Source organism: Gossypium hirsutum, chromosome A11, assembly GCF_007990345.1.
Source record: "Gossypium hirsutum isolate 1008001.06 chromosome A11, Gossypium_hirsutum_v2.1, whole genome shotgun sequence".
Taxonomy (NCBI): domain Eukaryota; kingdom Viridiplantae; phylum Streptophyta; class Magnoliopsida; order Malvales; family Malvaceae; genus Gossypium; species Gossypium hirsutum.
In genome coordinates, this window is record NC_053434.1 from 15,983,604 (window position 1) to 16,003,811 (window position 20,208).

At 33.7% G+C, this 20,208-nt stretch overlaps 1 protein-coding gene across 2 annotated transcripts; it reads left to right on the top strand.

Annotated features, from left to right (window-relative positions):
- The first annotated feature begins 4,809 nt into the window (after positions 1–4,809).
- On the top strand, positions 4,810–19,664 carry LOC107924059 (myosin-6). Of its 2 annotated transcripts, XM_016854326.2 has the most exons (39): positions 4,810–5,231; positions 6,217–6,345; positions 6,599–6,742; positions 7,107–7,252; positions 7,335–7,491; positions 7,610–7,668; positions 7,777–7,936; positions 8,566–8,715; positions 8,816–8,952; positions 9,079–9,225; positions 9,347–9,448; positions 10,061–10,118; positions 10,208–10,309; positions 11,372–11,409; positions 11,517–11,643; positions 11,729–11,899; positions 11,995–12,126; positions 12,226–12,335; positions 12,414–12,474; positions 13,118–13,295; positions 13,415–13,620; positions 13,782–13,901; positions 14,358–14,456; positions 14,967–15,179; positions 15,317–15,456; positions 15,621–15,735; positions 15,825–15,869; positions 15,945–16,028; positions 16,124–16,294; positions 16,582–16,737; positions 16,829–17,020; positions 17,124–17,252; positions 17,365–17,435; positions 17,510–17,609; positions 17,721–17,777; positions 18,421–18,477; positions 18,558–18,638; positions 18,729–18,811; positions 19,080–19,664. In XM_016854326.2, exons 1-39 carry the CDS (start codon positions 5,229–5,231, stop codon positions 19,192–19,194), a joined length of 4,545 nt encoding a protein of 1,514 aa, XP_016709815.2. In that variant the 5' UTR covers positions 4,810–5,228; the 3' UTR covers positions 19,195–19,664. The 2 variants fall into 2 exon arrangements, with proteins under 2 accessions (XP_016709815.2, XP_016709816.2); XM_016854327.2 differs by lacking the exons at positions 4,810–5,231; positions 6,217–6,345 and having other exon boundaries at positions 6,660–6,742; positions 7,117–7,252.
- Positions 19,665–20,208: the final 544 nt, after the last annotated feature.

Genomic DNA, 20,208 nt, shown 5'->3' on the forward strand with positions numbered 1-20,208 from the left:
TTTACAAGCCAACTATGCAGCTATAGAGGATTTTCCAATTTGATGCAATCGGTAGTTTGCATGATTGTTAGTTAATTTTATTGCTTTTGCTAAATATATATAAAGGAATGTTGAAAAAATATATATTATTTTTTAATAAAATAAAAGAAGAAAAAGAAAAAAACTCACTTAGAAATAAAAAGGAAAATTGTAAAAAATATTTTTTAACAAATGTTATATCACGTGCCAACGGATGATTGATCCAATATTTTCACGTCACTTTTCGTAACAACTTGAGGTAAAACGGTTGGCGGAATAAAACCACACATACCAAATTGAGAGCAAAAAAATAAAATAAAATAAAATAAGGACCACATTGAGAAATAAGCTATAGTTTAGATACCAAACTACATATTGGCCCTTTTCCTTATGAGAATAAAATTTATTATTGATTCACCACCTTTTATCGATATTCTTTTATTCATTAAAAATTATATTTATTAACAATGAGAGTTAGGTGAGATGGCAAGGGCCTCTCTACCTCAATTAGTGGTTAAGGGTTCGATATTCACTTTGAGTATGGAGAAGCTTTAAAACTCGTGATCAGCATCTATCCCTTAATATACATATATCTAATTTTAGGGAATTGAATTTAGATATAATAATTTATCTGGCTCTTTAATTTTATAAAAAAAATTATTTTATCCTTATAATTAATTTTTTAATCTTTTTTAGTCTTTAAAATTGTGTTTTTGAAAATGAATGGAAAAGTTAACAAATGTTAACTTTGTTGATGTTACGTACACATGAATGCCATGTGACACAACATACACGTGGATTACCACGTCAAGAAAGTTAACAAATGTAAAATTTTCCATCCATTTTGGGGTGATTTGACAAACAATGTAAGTTTAAGGGCTAAAAAGGGCGAAAGTTAAATAAAGGACTAAAATAAATTTTTTAAAAGTTAGAAAATCAAATAAATCATTATACCTTGAATTTATTTCTTCAAATTTTATTTGAGGTTTTTTGTCAAAAAATTAATATGAGATTTAAGTACCACTTTTTACAAAAATGATATTTTAATTATTTTTAAAAGCTTATTTATTTTATCAAATCTCATATTTTTTTCACATAAAGATGAGTTACCAAAAATATGTTCTATGTATATGAAATATATAAACTACAAAAACAAAAACAAAAATTTGATTGTTTCTAAAAGATAGCTTAATGTCTTTAAAATTAGCTTCTTCTTTTTTAATTATTAATATTATTTTGTTCATTTTCACATAAAATAAGTTTTACTCAAAAAATATTTTTAAATTATTTTGGTAAAAAGACCTATCTAGTCTCTCTCAATTTTAAAATCGAGCAAATTGATCACTCTAAAAAAATTGGAGTAATTTAATCCTGCCAATTTTGAAGTGAGCAACTAAGGATAATTGATCATGATATTAATGTCTTCCATCAATTATACATAATTTTGATTGGTATAGTAACAAATTTAGCCTTTGTTGCTTACATATTTTGTCACTTTGACCTTAATTCTAAAATATTCAACAAATTCAGCCTCAACATTTACACATTTACACGAATGTTCCAAGATAAAATTGAAAAATTATGACTAAGTTGACAAAAAAAATGTGAACTTTGAGAGCTAAAATTATTATTATATCAATTAAAATTATGTACAAATTATGAAAGATATTAACGTCATGATTAATTATCATTAATTACTCACTTTCGAAAATGACAAGAATTAAATTATCAATTTTTTTTAAATATATAAATTTACTTAATTTCGAAACTGAGAAAATAAAAATTTCTTTTACTAAAGTCAAAGTTAATAAATGAATTTAATTTATATATATATATTTAGAGCTTCTGAGTCAAAATAATAATCGTTAATTTTTGCTACCTTGAGGTGACAATAAAAAGTAATTAATTGTTTTTTCTATTATCGACAAATGTTAAATATATTGATAAAGTAGGAAGAGAACATTCAAATTAAATCATATTATAGAAAAAGACAAATATAAATTAAAATAAATAAATTTAATAAACCGCAAAACCAACCAAAAATAATATATTGGTTTAGATGAAAATGTGATGTATTTGGGGACATGACATCACGGTTCACAACTAACGATTCAGACTTAGTTTAATAGGTAAATTTCATCTGTCTCAATCAATTCGATGGAATGCCCAAATATAACCAAAGCACAACATTAGATATTTCTATGTTTGTTTTAAGAAAACGCCAATTACATTTGAAACAAAAATATCATTCATCATCCAAAGTTAAAATTTTTATATGTGTACGAGAAAAAAAAAAGGGGTTAAAATTTAGGATTTATTCTTTATATTTTTATTTTAAAGATTTCTTTTATTTTTGATATTTTAATTTTAATATCGTTAAATTTTTTTGTTAAATTTATATTAATTATAATATGTTTTTAATTACATGACTATTAAGTAAGTAATTTTTTATTTTAAAATATTATATTAATAAATTTAATAAAAATAAAATTATAATGTTAATAGTTAGAATTAAATTTTAAAATTAAAAAATAAAAAAATAAATTCTTAAAAATAAAAATATAATGAATATGCGGAAAACAACAGGAGTGAAGAGATATAAATATCGTCTGACGTATTCATGAGCCATTGCGTTATGAGGAAAGATCTTGTAATCAATAGTTGTAACAAAAGCTAAGCGGTGCATAAGCAACAAACTATCAACACCCGAATCAAAGACAAAAAGGAACAAAAAAACAAAGGCAATGAAATAGTATGTTGGGTAGATCTCTATCCAATTGATATCTGTATAATTTATATAATTGAATATAAAAAGAAGTTCCTAGGAATGAGGTCTAAATTTCAATGTTACACTTGTAAATTTAATATAAAAGTTTCAAAAATGTTAATTATTAGATATAATTTTTTAAAATTAGAAAATAAAAAATTAAATTTTTAAAAATTAAAGATAAAAGAGACTTTTAAAACATATTTTAAATTAAAATGATTTATTAGAAACATTTAAAATTGACTAAACCCTCACTTAATTTGATATGATTATACTTGCGTCACATTAAATCTCATATGGTAATATATTTCATATTATAGAAATGAATTTTTATCATATCATAATTATGTTAAAATATTAATTTTTTAAATTGAAGACACTATTCATTAATAATAAAAAAATTAACAAACAATAATAGTAATATCAATGATAATTAAACTCAAGTGAACATGATTACATGATACACCTTAATCCATTAATATTTATCATTTACACACGGCAATAATCAACATCTAAAATAAGTGAAAGAAACGCGTGAGGGATCTTCTACTATTGACATTCAGAATAAGTTAAAGTCACTATTGCAATTTCATGAGTCACTTAATTAACTGTTTGTCGAGTCCACCAAAAGGGTAACTGTTGAAAACAAAAAATTATGTATAAACAATGAACGAGATCAAATTCAAATAAATTATTACATGAAGAATTTAGTGCATTAATCACATCCTCACGATTCTAACACTACATTCGCAACATTTAGCGTATTCATCCAAGAAAGAGCCTCTCTTATGGGGAGCAACTCAGCCATTCGAACCTCCCACATAGTGTTTATCGTTACTGAGCATCCTCTAAAACACGTGCTATTATGATCCCAGATATTAGCTGAAAAAGAAGAACATCCCAACCTAAAAGAAGATGCAGCGCCCACATTACACTTGAACAGATCAACAACCAGCTTCTCCCAATCAACCCGGCTATTAACGAAACTCATTGAAAATCGCTGCACCCTTGTAAAAGCAGCCCGAGCATCCTTCCATTCAGTCAAAAACCGATCCGCTTTGGCAACTATCTCAGCAGCAAACACATCTGTTTGTTTCCAAACAATCAAATTTCGATGAAACCATAGACACCAAGCAATAGTCAAAATCCTGCAACATTGACCCAAAGCAGCAGATCGCACCTGAGACCACAAGAAATCAACATCAGAAAATTGATTAAAGTTTGAGGAAATAGAACTCCACTCCGACACTGCAATATTACAGCTTAGCAAAATATGATCCATCGTTTCATGCTCGCCACACCGTGCACAAACAGGCTCAATAAAGATGCATCGATTAGCAAGTCGACTCTTACAAGGCAAAAAATCACGTAAACACCTCCACGTAGATTCCTTTACCTTCGGAGGCGCTTCCAAATAACAGCCCCCATGATCCCTCCACAATGAAGGCCACAAATTAGATTTAAAACATAGAAATCTGATCGAGAGAAGTGTCAGATTAACCGATCAGAGGGCTTAGGTACTTTAATAATTTATATAAAATAAAATAAATTTAAAACATTTATATTATTATATTATATATATTTTCATATAGAAAAATATGACATTATTTAACTGATCTACGTTCGTGAACCCCACCCCCTGTGCCCCCATCACATTTTCTTTTTTTCAAATTGACATCGCGGGACAAAGAAAAGCTTCCGATATTTCTTGGCAATCAATTTGTTTTGGGTCCCACAAACCTCGCAAAATAGAACTTGACAAATTGCACAATTCGGAGCCGCACGTGACTCCAAAACCAACCGACCCAAAAATTATTATTTACTGCCCCCTTCCAAATTGATTTTGCAAGAACCGGACAGTATACGCCCACCCCTTTTTTCTTTTTCCATTTCATCTTTTCGTTGGACTCTAGTTTGACCTCGTCTTTGTTGTCATCAAATTCCGTAATTACATCCCCAAATCTAGGGCTTTTTGTAATTTCCTCTTATTTAATCCAAAACGCTCACTCTTCCTTAATTATTCCATTTTCTTTACAAAAACAAATTAAATAATCGAACTTAACGAGTAAAGATTGTCACCTCAAAAAAAATTTTTTTTTTAAGAGAGTTAATACCATCCCTAAGGAACAGGGAAGAGGAAAAAAAGAAAGAAAAAGAAAAGCTGCTTTCATAAACAAAGCAAACGGGAGGTTTAATCTCTTCTTCAAGAATATATATTAAAAATCTTTGTTGAAGAGATTTAAGCTTCTTTTTTTTATATTGTTTATTGCTTTGTTTTTCGTTTGGAATTCTTTTGTAGTGTAAATCGTTTAGAACAATAGACCAGTTCAAATCTTTTTCTCTGTTGAATATTGTATTGAATGATCATTGCTCAACGCCTTGGAGGAGTAGATCCAGAAGCAAACCAAGTTTCTGATCCGATTAATCTTGGTCAAGGATAAGAATGGTAATTTATTTATGATATCTTTTGCTTTTTTTTTCCCCTTGCATTTTGTTTTTTGTTTTGTTATTTCTGATTTCTAGCTTCGGACGGTCTTGATTTAAAGAAACCTTTTGGTAATTCTAAAGAATTGTAGTTGACTGATCTGAACATGAGTTGAAGCTAGCTATTACTATGTTTTGGTCCATTAATATTCGTTGTTACTTAGATCCGCGTTTTAGGGTTTTAATTGTCTTGCTTTGCTATGGTTAGTTGAATATAGTTGGGGATAAAATTTCAGTTAGAACCATATTGCCATTGACTAGAACTTGAAGCAGTACATTTTGTTCCAAGTATGATGTAATTTTGAGTATGGTCTTGTGAGTTTATGTTGATTGTTGGTTGAGTTCCCCTTCAATGTTTGGGCTTTGACTTGTCTGGTTATTTATCCGTTGATTTAACTAGCTTGGATTTAACTAGCTTGGTGTGTGGAAACTATGATGGCTTTACTGTTAATAGGACATTCGAGCCATAAAATTGGCATTGCTGCTACTTTGGCTGAATTTGTACTTTGTATGCTTTCCAATTTTTAAATTTAGTGTTTTTATTCACTCCATATCTCTAAGAAGACCCAAATTCACATCTGGTAAATTCCTCCCTAAAAAATTTCCGAATTTGAAAGGGTTTTAAAAATAATGAGCTTGGTGGATTTTAGATGGGTCATGTAACCTCCAAAATCATTTCATTTCTATTTAGATGTTTTCCAAACAAGAAAGAAGTGCCTGTCCATATCTGTAATTCCAATAGTGATTGCCTAACAGTCTTCTTTTACTAGTGAATTTTTTACTTGTTTTCTGCACCATCCTAATAGTTCCTATTAGAAGTCATTTTGAGATTGAAAAGTGCGAACTTAACTATGTGGTTCTGCCTAAATGCTTGAATCTTGATTGAATGGTTATAAGGGATAGTTTCAATTAAATTGATGAGTCATGGGCTCTATTGGCTTTTGTAGGCTGCCACAACTAGTCTTGTAGTTGGATCTCTTGTCTGGGTGGAAGATCCTGATGATGCTTGGATCGATGGTGAAGTCGTGGAGGTTAAAGGCGAAGATATTAAAGTCCTATGCACTTCAGGGAAGACGGTGAGTTGCTTCTAAAAAATTAAATGGATTCTTTTACATGCATATGAATTTCAGTTACTTCTATTTTGGTGAATGCTTGTTGATAAATTGCTATTTTCTTGCCACAATCATGTTCATATCACATGGCTTAAAATTTTCTTCCCCTCACCTTTTTCCATGTCATGCAGTCCAGTATGATAAAATGGGAATCCATTGAGAACATAGAATGCTTGGTTGAGTTTGTTAATTTTACTTTCCTATGCATTTGCAACAGGTTGTTGTTAAAGCTTCAAATGTCTATCCTAAAGATGCTGAGGCCCCACCTTGTGGAGTAGATGATATGACAAAGCTGGCTTATTTGCATGAACCGGGTGTGCTCCAGAATTTACGATCAAGATATGATATGAATGAAATATATGTAAGATTTCAAGCAAATGTTCACTTTCTATCTGTGTGTGGGTGTCATATCTGTCATTTCTTTAATTTTCTTTGTTGGAATGGATGTAATTGCTTTCTTTCTGGTATATTGCATTGATGAATGTTAATGACATATTTATGTTTCATCATGTTTTCAAATTTACTGATAAAAGGAGGCAGTTGCCCCAATGGTGCCTTCAGACATATACTGGAAATATATTTGATTGCTGGGGAATTGATTTATATTTTGCTTTTGTTGTGATATAATCCATATTTGCATCTATGAATGTTTGGAATCTTAGCTTTTCATCATATTTCAAAACTTACTGACAAGAGGAGGCAATTGTCCCGAATCGTACTTCCAGACATATACAGGAAATATATTGATTGCTGTAAACCCATTCAGAAGACTACCTCATCTTTATGATAGCCATATGATGGCACAATATAAGGGGGCAGCCTTTGGTGAATTGAGTCCACATCCCTTTGCTGTAGCAGATGCTGCATACAGGTACCCTGCTATACCGACCAGAAGTTCATTTTATATGAGTACTTGTTTTTGACAATGAAGCCTGCTGTTTCTGTCAATGCAGATTAATGATGAATGAGGGAATTAGTCAGTCGATTTTGGTCAGTGGTGAAAGTGGGGCTGGTAAAACAGAAAGCACAAAATTGCTTATGAGATATCTTGCTTACATGGGGGGTAGAGCTGCTGCTGAGGGAAGAACAGTTGAGCAGCAAGTTCTAGAGGTAAATATGGCTACAAATTTTGATCTTTTGCGACATTAAATCTAATGTTGATATTTTGAAATTATCATCCTAGTAACAGCGTTCAACAAGTTTGTTTTTTCTTTTGCCTAATCTGCAGTCAAACCCTGTTTTAGAAGCATTTGGTAATGCGAAGACTGTTAGGAACAACAACTCAAGGTACGAATGTTATTATTAGCAAGTTTCACATGCTGTATGTATAGTAGATTCTATGTCTGAATCATTGGTTTTTTTAAATAATAATTTGCATTATTTTGAATGATTTAGTCGCTTTGGTAAGTTTGTGGAGATTCAATTTGATCGAAGTGGAAGGATTTCAGGAGCTGCAATCAGAACTTATTTGCTAGAAAGATCACGAGTTTGTCAAGTGTCTGATCCTGAGAGAAATTATCACTGTTTCTACATGCTTTGTGCTGCACCACCAGAGGTAAGTGGTTTTTGATTGCTTAATCAAGCTACTTATAAAGTATTTGATACAATATGTTTTTGCATATTCATTCCCTCAACAAGCATTTTTTATCTTCAGATTTAAAATTTAAGGATTATCTTATGACCAAAATGTACATTCTAGAGAAAGAATCGTGATGGGAGCTTAAATTGCGAGAACAGTCCTGCCTCTATTTCTAGCTTAAGATATCAATCTATTTGTATGTATATATATATTTTTCTATTTTAAGTGCCAATGCTTGAAGGTTGTAAAGTGTAGTGTATCATGTCTGTTATTTTCCAAGGATTTCCTAGCATGTCAGTTGTGTCAAGATACATCCATAGCTTGTTAAGATTGTGGTATAGAAGATCCAATATGAGGGAGTTCCTTCTTTCTCGAAAGCCCTTTTTAACAGTTTGTTCATTTATCTGATAATGAGTAGAAAATTTTGAACCTATAGCTTTGTTCAGTTATGGATAGATGTGCAGTTGTGAGTATCATTTCATATCTTTGGAAAAAGAGAACAGTTTGACAATTCATGAGATTGTAATGCTTCAGGTTGTCAATTCTCATACTTATGAATGTTTGTCTCCTCCTGTCCTGCTTTTATTCTCTTTTTTACCTTTCAGGATATTCAGCGGTTTAAATTAGGAAACCCGAGAACGTTTCACTATCTGAACCAATCTAATTGTTATGAGTTGGATGGCGTTGATGAGTCTAAGGAATATGCTGCAACGAGGAGGGCAATGGATGTTGTTGGAATAAGTTCTGATGAGCAGGTTTGTTATGAAACACTATCCTGGGAGATGATACTTGAGCATAAAATTTTCCAAATATTTCTTTATCATCTTTTTGATTGTTGCCTCTGCCATTTGTCAGGATGCCATATTCCGTGTTGTGGCTGCAATTCTTCATCTTGGGAACATTGAATTTGCCAAAGGGAAGGAAATAGACTCATCAGTACCTAAAGATGAAAAATCTCGGTTTCATCTGAGGACTGCAGCTGAGCTTTTTGAGTAAGTGTGCAATTTCATGGACTTGCAATAACATAAACTGGAAGGCATTTCTTTGATATTTGTTCACTTCCTTAGCCTCTCGGAAGAGAACAAAGAGAACATGTTTAATGGCGAGTTTTGTTTTAGGTGCGACGAAAAGTTACTAGAAGATTCTCTTTGTAAGCGCGTAATCGTAACTCGTGACGAAACCATTACAAAATGGCTGGACCCATTATCTGCTGCGCTTAGTAGAGATGCTTTGGCTAAAACTGTGTACTCGAGGTTGTTTGACTGGTATGGTTCACTTCTGCTGTCTGATTAGAGACACTTAAGATTGACTCTGGTTATCATTTGTTTTTGTTCAGTTTTGGACTTTTATTTCTGACAATGTTTATTAATTTTTTTTATTTGACAGGATTGTGGATAAGATCAATAGTTCAATTGGTCAAGATCCTGACTCAAAGTACTTAATTGGGGTGCTGGATATTTATGGATTTGAGAGTTTCAAGACTAACAGGTGCTTAACTGGTATGCCTGTTGTTTTCATAGTTGACCGAAGTTGGTTTTCCGAAACCAATGAATAGAAATGGAAGTTGTCTCAACGAGGCACAGTTAATACTTTGGAGAATCATTTATTCTTTGATACTAAAAGAAGCCGTGGTTTGAGAGACCTATTCTCATTTGTTAAGGTGTTGTAAAGGTGGTGCACTTGGATGTTTCGCACATAAGGATTTCTCTTCTGGTTTCAAGTAGGGGTGACATGATATCGTTTCACTCTTAGTATAACTCTACCAAAATTTTCTGTTGATGAGTTTGATGGCTTTTGGCAATGGAGTTTCTAACCTTTTTGTTGTACAGTGGTCAACATAACTTTCTCTTGAGCTTTAGGGTATAGTTCATTCATTGCCTTTACGAGTCGGAGTGTAGTTTACTTTCTCGGTTAATAATTAATTAGCTCTCTGCTTCTGATGTCCTTTAAATTATAATTTCAGTTTCTCGATTGTCTTGCCATAATTATCTTCTCACCTTCTTTCTGAAGTCTTTAATTTGTTTGGAAATTAGTATTGTTCATTGCTTTTGGATGCTTGCTATGGCCTTCTATTTATCTGATGTATTATTTTCTTTGCAGTTTTGAGCAATTCTGCATTAATTTGACAAATGAGAAGTTGCAGCAGCATTTCAACCAGGTTCATTTCTGAAAGACATACCCAGTTCATGCTTAACATTTCCCAGTTTTTGTTCTGTAGTTTGTGATACCTAATTTTTTTTTGCTCAGCACGTCTTCAAAATGGAGCAAGAAGAGTATACAAAAGAAGAAATTAATTGGAGCTACATTGAATTTGTTGATAATCAGGATGTTCTTGACCTCATTGAAAAGGTCTGTGGATTCTACCTCTCCTATTATTTGGCTGGACTTTTACAGGGTGGTTTAGTATTTTATCATCTGTACCTCCAATATATAATCCCATTAAATGATCTCTGTGTATAACCGTGGAGTTGGTTCTGTGTTGTTGACTATAAATCTCTGCTACTGGAATTGTACAATTTTGCTTGTAACTATGTGATTTCTTCCATGTATTTTTGTCTGGTGATTCCATTTCTAGTGCCAAAAGCTTTTGTATACTTAACGTTAGATGTTGTTTACACTATGTAGTGTTGTTTTCATGCTATATAGAAGAGTAAATGGTAAGGGCATCTTTGATGCTTTATTCTCATTGACAATTTAAAAGCATGGGGGGAAACCTGATTGATTAGGAGGTGTAAGATGCTCAGCTTGAAAACAAGAGAAGAAATTTGGGGGAATAATGAGGGAAGAGTCTAAAGAGACAAGAGATGGATCATTTGTCAGGTGTTGAAATAGTTGTAAATAAGCTTACTCACAAGCTATAGTCTAGCAATGTAAAAAGTAATGCCTGCTTCAAGTAAGTTGCTGTGAAAATGATAGAGGAGTGATGGTTAAGTTAATATCTACTTAAATCTTATATATATTTTAAATTCCATGCAATAAAAATTTCCTTTTTAGCATCGAAACAGAATCTTGAATCTTGTATTGGTATCATCCTTGTTTGATGTTGGTATTGATATATAACTTATTTGACTCATATTGGCAATTTCTGGTGCAAACTTCTTGATTACTGTTATGCCTCTTTATCTCTGTGCTTGAGAAACTACCTTTCTTCTTCTTAAGAATTGCACTCTTTCATGCATTTCTGTTCTCTCACATTTCTCTTTTTTCCTTTCCTCTGGTAACAAGAAAATATTTTCTTGTTCTGTACTTCTATTATCATTGTTTGGTTTCTTGAGCATTCTTACCAATAATATTCCTAGATGTTGGTGGGTTCTCATTAATCACGTCTAGGCATCTGCGTTTAATGGTTCATACACTTATTTGGTGGTTATTGATTATATGTTTTTCATTTTTTCTGTTATTGATTTCCAGAAACCAGGTGGCATAATTGCTCTTCTAGATGAGGCTTGGTAAGATGTAGCAAGCACTTATTGTTAATAATTATATCCTACTGTTCTTGTGGTGATGTTGATGAGCTTTTTCCTCTCTTGGATGTTCGCCTTCTAAATTTTAAAAGCATGTTTCCAAGATCAACCCATGAAACTTTTGCTCAGAAGCTGTACCAGACATTTAAAAACCATAAGCGGTTCAGCAAGCCCAAATTGTCTCGTAGTGATTTCACCATTTGCCATTATGCTGGTGATGTATGTTTGCTTTCTCTTTATAGTAAATTCAGGTTAAAGAACACAATAAAGAAGTTAGGTGAATGGACTTTTGTTAACGTTTCAGGTCACTTATCAAACCGAGTTGTTCCTGGACAAGAACAAAGATTATGTTGTAGCTGAACATCAGGCCCTTTTGAATGCTTCAAAATGTTCCTTTGTTTCTAGTTTATTTCCACCTTTAGCAGAGGAATCTTCCAAATCGTCAAAATTCTCTTCAATAGGTTCTCGATTTAAGGTGTGTTGGTGTTTCTGCTTCTTAAATGCATATTATTACCCTTTTTTTTTTTCCAGACTAATGTGTCATGGGCACTCTCTCTTTGTATTTCACAGCAACAATTACAAGCATTACTTGAAACTCTCAGTTCCACTGAGCCACATTACATACGTTGTGTAAAGCCCAATAATCTTCTTAAGCCGTCAATATTTGAGAATAAAAATGTTCTACAACAACTACGATGTGGGGTAAGAATGATGATAATCTACCAGGACGAACTGAAATGTGTATTTGGTATTTAATAAGAGCTGCTTTCCTACTAATCCTCTCTGTTTATCTCATTTCAGGGGGTTATGGAGGCTATCAGGATTAGCTGTGCTGGATATCCTACTAGAAAACAATTTGATGAATTTGTGGACCGATTTGGTCTTCTTGCACCTAAAGTTTTGGATGGAAGGTACAGTTAATAATTTGCTTTGCTCGCAAGAGTTTTCTTCAATACTGGACTCTGACCCATTTACTATATACATGGTAGTTCTGATGAGGTTGCTGCGTGCAAAAAGCTTCTAGAGAAGGTCGGGCTTCAAGGCTATCAGGTAAATGTCTGATAGATATTCAAACAGTCTCTTTAGTCAATTGAGTTTCCTTGCCATTAGTACTAGATCTCATGTTGAATTATTAGTATACATCTTAAGCAAAGTCCTCTGTCATCAAGGTGTCACTAAATGCTAGCAAGACAGATATGCAATAGGAAGATATTTAATAATTAGGTCTGGCCTTTGGCTTATTTTATCTTGCAAGCTGAGGAAATTCAACTCAGCTCGTCTGGCAAAAGATCTATTTGGTGTAGACCAGAACTTGTTTATAGGTAAAATGTTTGGATTTACTAGGAAACAACACTTAAAACTGGGCCCCTAGTACACTTGAAAAATTTCTGGAAGCTAGCTACTGTTATCAAAAGTGCAAAAACACTTGTCACATGCAGATCTAACTTGTTGGATTTCAAGTCACAAACTTATTATTGGCTAATTTTAGCCATTTACTTATTGCTCGAGCATCATCTAGCATACATACGGATGGAAGGAGTACAGGCATCTTCTAGATGAGAGTTCAATCAGTGCTTTTGAACAAATTCTATGCATCCACTTCGTTTATTATTGTTTACTCACATGTTTTATGAGTCTCTGTTCTGGTTGGATTTTGGGAAAGATCATATCGATGCCATTTTGTTTTTGGCAGATTGGTAAGACAAAGGTTTTTCTTAGGGCTGGTCAGATGGCTGATCTGGATACCCGTAGGATTGAAGTCTTAGGAAGATCTGCTAGCATTATTCAGAGGAAAGTTCGTTCTTATTTAGCTCGCAGAAGTTTCATTGTGCTTCGCCGATCTGCATTACAGATTCAATCTGTCTGCAGAGGTATTTATTCCTGTTTAAGCATTTCTAGGTTTGGCAGTAGTAAATTAATACAATTTACAGTATTAAGGAATTTGTTATTATGTACACCTGTTGATAGTTTTTGTCCATGCTGATCTCAGGGCAACTTGCTCGCAAAGTGTTTGAAGGCATGAGAAGAGAAGCAGCCAGTTTAAGGATCCAGAGAGATTTGCGCATGCATCTTGCTAGGAAAGCTTATAAAGAATTGTTCTCCTCTGCTGTTTCCATTCAGACAGGCATGCGGGGGATGGCTGCTCGCAATGAGTTACGCTTCAGAAGGCAGACCAGAGCAGCTATTATAATTCAGGTAGGTCTTGGATTTTAAATTGCTCTTAATCATACTGCTTATGCATTGGTGCTTTGAAAGATGTACCTTCTCAATTTTGCTTTCAGTGGCTGAAGTTCTTTTTGTTTCATAGTATTGTATATTAAAAAAGAACTTGGAATGACTTTGATTGTACTCAACAGAGCCAATGTCGCAAGTTCTTGACCCGGTTGCATTATCTGAAGTTGAAGAAAGCAGCAATTGCAACACAATGTGCATGGAGAGGAAGAGTAGCTCGTAAAGAACTGCGGAAGCTTAAGATGGTATGTCTTGTTTGTCCTGCTGAACTTTTTATAAAAAATTGTTGTCTTCCATCTTTTAGAACCTTGAAAATGGTTGGCAGCTGGCATACTAGTCTTTTGTGGCCCTCTTCTCTGCTTAAATTTGAAATCAGAGCACTAAGAAGTTGCAGCTTTGCTAAGATATTTTTTGGGAGGTTCTTCAAGTTTGATTTTTGAGTTTTATTTTGGGTACAAGTTAAAGCCTATTCAAGATATCCATGCTCTGGCGAATCTTATCTAAAATCTACTAAATCTTTTACATAATTTTTTTTTTCTTTGTGTGGGTTTTTTTTTTTGGGGGGGGGGGCGTTACTTATTTTTCTCTATATGCAGACCTTGTTTTCTGAAACAATGTAGTATTTCTAAGACCTTTAAGTATGATAATATTTTGTTTTATGAATGCATCCCTCAGATTTTCTGTTATTATTTTATTTACAGGCTGCTAGGGAGACGGGAGCTCTGCAAGCTGCAAAGAACAAACTGGAAAAGCAAGTTGAGGAACTGACATGGAGATTACAACTGGAGAAACGAATGAGGGTAAGCATGTATTATTATTATTATTACTATTATTATTATTATTATTCTGTGTTTGTTCTTGGCTTCTATCAAAATATAGTGCTTTTATTTGATGGTCATGTTATGGAGAGAGGGCCTGATTTTTTTATGAACTATCTTGTGCTTTAAATACTGTAGATAATGAGGCTCTCAGTTGTATTTGGCTTCCCATCTTGAATTATCTGCTTTAGATAAATAACCTGATATTGCATTTATTGCAAGGGGTTCGCATGTGATCCCCTGCCTGTATATCCAGCCACTTCTGGTTGGAATTTCAGATATAGGTATAGCTTGGTCTCGCCTGATGTAATTATTTATTAATAATGTGTTGCATTTAAATATATATATTTTTTTAATGTATATTATTTGTAATATTGTAATGATATAAATGCTATGGGCTGGGCTGCGCTAGGTCAGTCAGGCCTACTTGCATCCTGTAGTGCTTCTATGATTTTTGTCTTGTTATTTATAATTTCTTGTCTTACTCTGTAGGTTGACCTGGAAGAAGCTAAAACACAAGAAAATGCAAAACTGCAGTCTGCTTTGCAAGACATACAACTTCAGTTTAAAGAAACTAAAGAATTGCTTGCCAAGGAACGTGAGGCTGCCAAAAAGGCAGCTGAGGTAGTCCCTATAATTCAGGAGGTTTCGGTGGTGGACCCTCTGATGTTGGAGAAGCTTACAAATGAGAATGAAAAACTGAAGGTGAGTAGGCTGCGTCTAAAATCTATATTGGCATAAAGATACAGTGAACGTACAATGATATATAGGATACCTTGGGGATGTTTTCTTAGAGAACACTAATTTCATAATTATATTTCTCATGTGCTTGCTATTTGCAGGCATTAGTGAGTTCGTTGGAAAAGAAAATTGATGAAACAGAGAAAAAGTTTGAAGAGACAAGCAAAATAAGTGAAGAAAGGTTGAAACAAGCTTTGGATGCCGAATCAAAAATAGTTCAGTTGAAGACTGTTATGCACAGGTTTGTTTGTGCCCTTACTGAGAAAAGATTGAGTTAAATTCTTTCAGTAAACTACCAGAATCTGGGATAGCGGTTTTTTGCATGCATATTGCTGGAGCTGTGTTTATTCATTTCTTCCACTCTTTTTGTCTTTTTCCTGGTTAACATCGTTTCTTTGTTGGCAGTCTTGAAGAAAAGATTTCAGACATTGAATCTGAAAACCAAGTTTTGAGGCAGCAAACCCTATTAAATTCGCCTGCTAAGAAGGTTTCACAGCTTCCACCAATTCCAGTCTTTCCGGTAAAATATAACTTGATTTTTTTATTCTCCTGTTTCATTAATCATTATGTTGAAGTTTCTCATTATTCGTGTGGTTTGAAAATTTGCAGAATTTGGAAAATGGTCACCATATGGATGAATTGAACAAATCAAATGTATGTTTGATTTTAATACTTGTGATATACTTGTCTGGATTCTGTAATGCGGCCATTGACGAGCTGTTACTGCAGGAACCAGAGAGTGCGACTCCAGTGAAGAAGGCTGGTGCAGAATCTGATGGCAGGTTGCGAAGATCCAATCTTGAACGTCAACATGTGTGTGTTTCCTGCAATTAATTTTTGCATCTTCAAGCCTTTCCTTCTTTTTTTTTTCCAGCATTTCAATTATTTTTTTTTCGTTCTTGCAACAGGAGAATGTTGATGCACTGGTCAATTGCGTTTCAAAAGACATTGGGTTCAGTCAAGGGAAACCTGTTGCAGCATTTACCATATATAAATGTCTTCTCCACTGGAAATCTTTTGAAGCAGAAAGGACCAGTGTGTTTGATCGTCTTATTCAGATGATTGGTTCTGCAATTGAGGTAATTGATTGTACGTTTCTGTCTTGTTTGTGGTGTAGGGTTGCAGGTTGTGTCATCTGCTTCAATTTTTTTTGGTTATCCTTCAGCCTTTTCTATGATTTTGTTCTTCCCTTTTATTTAATTGCCCCGCTTTAATAAATGTAAAATAGTTGCTTTAGAAGATCTCACTTTCTTATGTCTCTGAATTCTACTTTCTGGGCCTCTTTTATTTATTTCCTGTTTGCTGTAGTAGAACAAGCATAAACATGCCATTCATAAGTGAAGAATGAAAACTTCTTTGATTGTAGAATGAAGAAAACAATGGTCATATGGCATATTGGTTGTCCAACACATCAACTTTACTGTTTTTGCTCCAAAAAAGTCTTAAAGCTGCTGGTTCAAGTGGCGCAACTCCAAGTCGGAAGCCAACTGCTGCAACCTCTCTGTTTGGAAGGATGACAATGGTATTTGAAATTCTTATGGTTCCTCGCTGAGTGTATCATTTTTAGGGAAGAGTAAGACTATTTTTCACATTCCTTTCTCTCTTAAACCCAGGGTTTCCGCTCATCTCCTTCTTCCAACAATCTTGCTGCTGCTGCTGCACTTGCAGTAGTTCGCCAAGTAGAGGCCAAATATCCTGCTTTACTTTTCAAGCAGCAACTTGCAGCATATGTGGAAAAAATCTATGGAATCATTAGGGACAACTTGAAGAAAGAGTTATCATCTTTGCTTGCTCTATGCATCCAGGTATCTTGTGATTTAGTTTTTGTTTAAAAATTGAATTTGTATCTTGCAGCTATACTGCCATTAATCTTGGTCCCTTTTTCTAATTGGTTATGCTGATTGTTAGGCTCCGAGAACATCTAAGGGAAGTGTACTACGATCTGGGCGGTCTTTTGGCAAAGATTCTGCTTCAACTCACTGGCAAAGCATTATTGATAGCCTCAACACCCTCCTAAGTACTTTGAAAGGAAATTTTGTAAGGAACCTGATTTTTTTCTTTCTAAATTACCTTTATAAACTTCGATTACCACTGTCCATCCTGATTTCCAGTTAAATGCACAGAGTTCTTACAGTTCCTTGGTTTTCAGGTGCCTTCTGTTCTTATCCAGAAGATTTATACTCAAACATTTTCATACATCAATGTACAATTGTTTAATAGGTATGTTTTGGTGATGTCCTTTGTGGTTTTAATTCAAATGGTTTGCTTATATTGGCATTTTTGTCATTTTCCAGCCTCCTCCTACGCCGTGAGTGTTGTACGTTTAGCAATGGAGAATATGTCAAGGCTGGGTTAGCCGAGTTAGAGCTTTGGTGCTGCCAAGCAAAAGAAGAGGTAACTTCTTTTGTGTTTATTTACGGAGTTGTTGCTACATAATTTTGCAGGGCTGTTTGCTTACTTTAGGCCTCTAACTAAGCTGATGCTTTACCTTCCCTTGTACTGCAGTTCGCTGGGTCATCGTGGGATGAACTTAAGCACATAAGGCAGGCTGTTGGATTCTTGGTATGTTGGATCATCTTGTTGGTTGTTTTGCTTGTTTTTCATTTTTGAAATTTTTTGGTATTTGGAAACGTCATTGCTTTGCCTAGTTATCTTGTTTTGAGCTCTTTAGGTATTGTACTGCCGAACTTTCAAAATGATTATTTAGCCCCATTCCATTATGTTTGACAATGCACAAAGTTTTAGGGTAGCAGAATCTTATTGATTGATGGTGGTTCTCAAATGCCCTATTAGATGGAGTTGGTTTTATGTAAATGATAAAGCTAACAAGTTGGGGAAGTGGCAGATATTTAAGGACAGGATTTACCGGTAGCTTTGTTATTTCTTCTTCATATCGTTGTTTGGAAGAGATTCATGTTGTTTGGCACAGGTTGCTAGGACACATTTTGTAATACTCATGTATTTACCTGTGCTTGTAGGTTAGTTAAACCTCTAAAATTATGACGAGCATTTGTTTGCTTGAACAATGTGGCTCTTCAACTATCTCTGGTCATACTATTCAATTTTGTTCCCTTAACCCAAGAAATCATTGTTCAATTGATTTGTACCTGCTGAAGTGTTGTCCATTTACGCAGAGTATTTATGTTTCGTTGGCCCTTTATTTAGAAATCGAGTTTTGCTGAATTTTGTTAAAACCTGATAACAGGTTATACATCAGAAGTACAGAATTTCATATGATGAAATTACAAATGATCTCTGCCCTGTAAGTCCTTTCTCTCTTTGTCTTCTCTATTATTTCTCACAATGTTCTCATACTCTGACATTAACTCTTGATTTGGTCAGATTCTTAGTGTACAGCAGTTATACAGAATATGTACGTTGTACTGGGATGACAATTACAATACTCGAAGTGTTGCTCCAAATGTAAGTTTGTGTGGCATATAATTTTTTTTCTTGGTTGTTTAGAAAGTTCAGAAATCAGATGATTTATGGGTGACCTTCATTCCTTTACAGGTTATTTCCAGCATGAGGGTACTAATGACAGAGGATTCCAATGATGCTGCTAGCAGTTCCTTTTTATTGGACGACAATTCCAGGTAAGTTCTTACGTTGAGCACTACTAGTAAAGCTGGTTTCTGATGTGGCTTAAGTAAACTCCTGTTCAGACGTGTTTAGAAAATGAGAATGTTAGTTCAGGAAGAGTTGAAAAGTCACTACATAAACAGTGTATTAGAATCCAAGTATAGATGGATATGAAAGACTGCAATTGCAATGGTTTAAATAACAACTATGGTACATGCTGAGTTGAAGTTTGTAAGGTATAAAATCATAGAAACAACCTAATCCATCCTTGTTAATACACAGCATCCCCTTCTCTGTCGATGACCTTTCCAATTCGCTTCAAGAGAAAGACTTCTTGGAAGTCAAACCAGCAGAGGAACTTCTTGAGAATCCAGCCTTCCAATTTTTACACGAGTAAGGCCTAGGGAGCTTAGATGCATGCTTCCCGTCGTTATCGAGTCAAGGTCAGCAATGTGGACTTAGATACACTTGCCGATTCATTGGTTGTTGTAAATTCAATTCATTTACCCCTCTTCATATATATATATATGATATATATATATTTGCATACATCGATCTCCGATTGTGATATGTTTCTATTGGTTTATTATTTTTTGACAATTCAAATTGTAAAAGCTGACGTTGAGTCTGGGCACGTATTTGTTTGATTGATCTGGGCTCTTTTTTATTTTTATATTGCTTTATTCTTCTCCCATAAAGGGGCAGTTTTTTTTTTCATCGTTTTTTAGTTTGGAAGGTAAGGAAGGTGTAATGAACAGTATCATTATAGTCGATGGCTGAGATGTGGATCCCAGACCCAGTTTTTGATGTAAAAAGAAACCCAGTACGGATACGTACAACATATATATAGTTGAAAAAGATTTATTATCATGGTTGATATTTGCTTTCTGAATGTTATTTCTGTTACCTCTGAGCTTTCTGTCATTGCAAATCCAAGATTTTGCGGTCTATTATTGTACATGCAGGTCCTTGCAGTTTTTAAAAATACAAAATCACCAATTTCATGATATGAAATAATGTTATGACCTATTAAAGTAAATAGCAAATTAGAACGATTAAAAAAAAGGGAAAATGATATAGATGTCATTGTCCAAAGAGTAATCGATTAGAAAATGAAGCTAAAATATACTTGATTGGCATATAATTATGAATTATATAGATGGAAAAAAAAAGGCAGCGAGCAATAATCTTCTGAAATTGGTGTTGGAATCCTTTCTCATCATTATAACCTATAGTTGTTGGTTTTACTTATTATCACAATTACATGATGAAAGAAATATTACCTGAATGAAACTACTAGTAAAGGGGCAGAAGATTACAAATTTTCTTTGTGTTTAAGATAAGCTGTATATAACTCTTTTAGGTTCTTACACCTCCTTCTATGGTATAGATTCATATCTCAATTTGATTA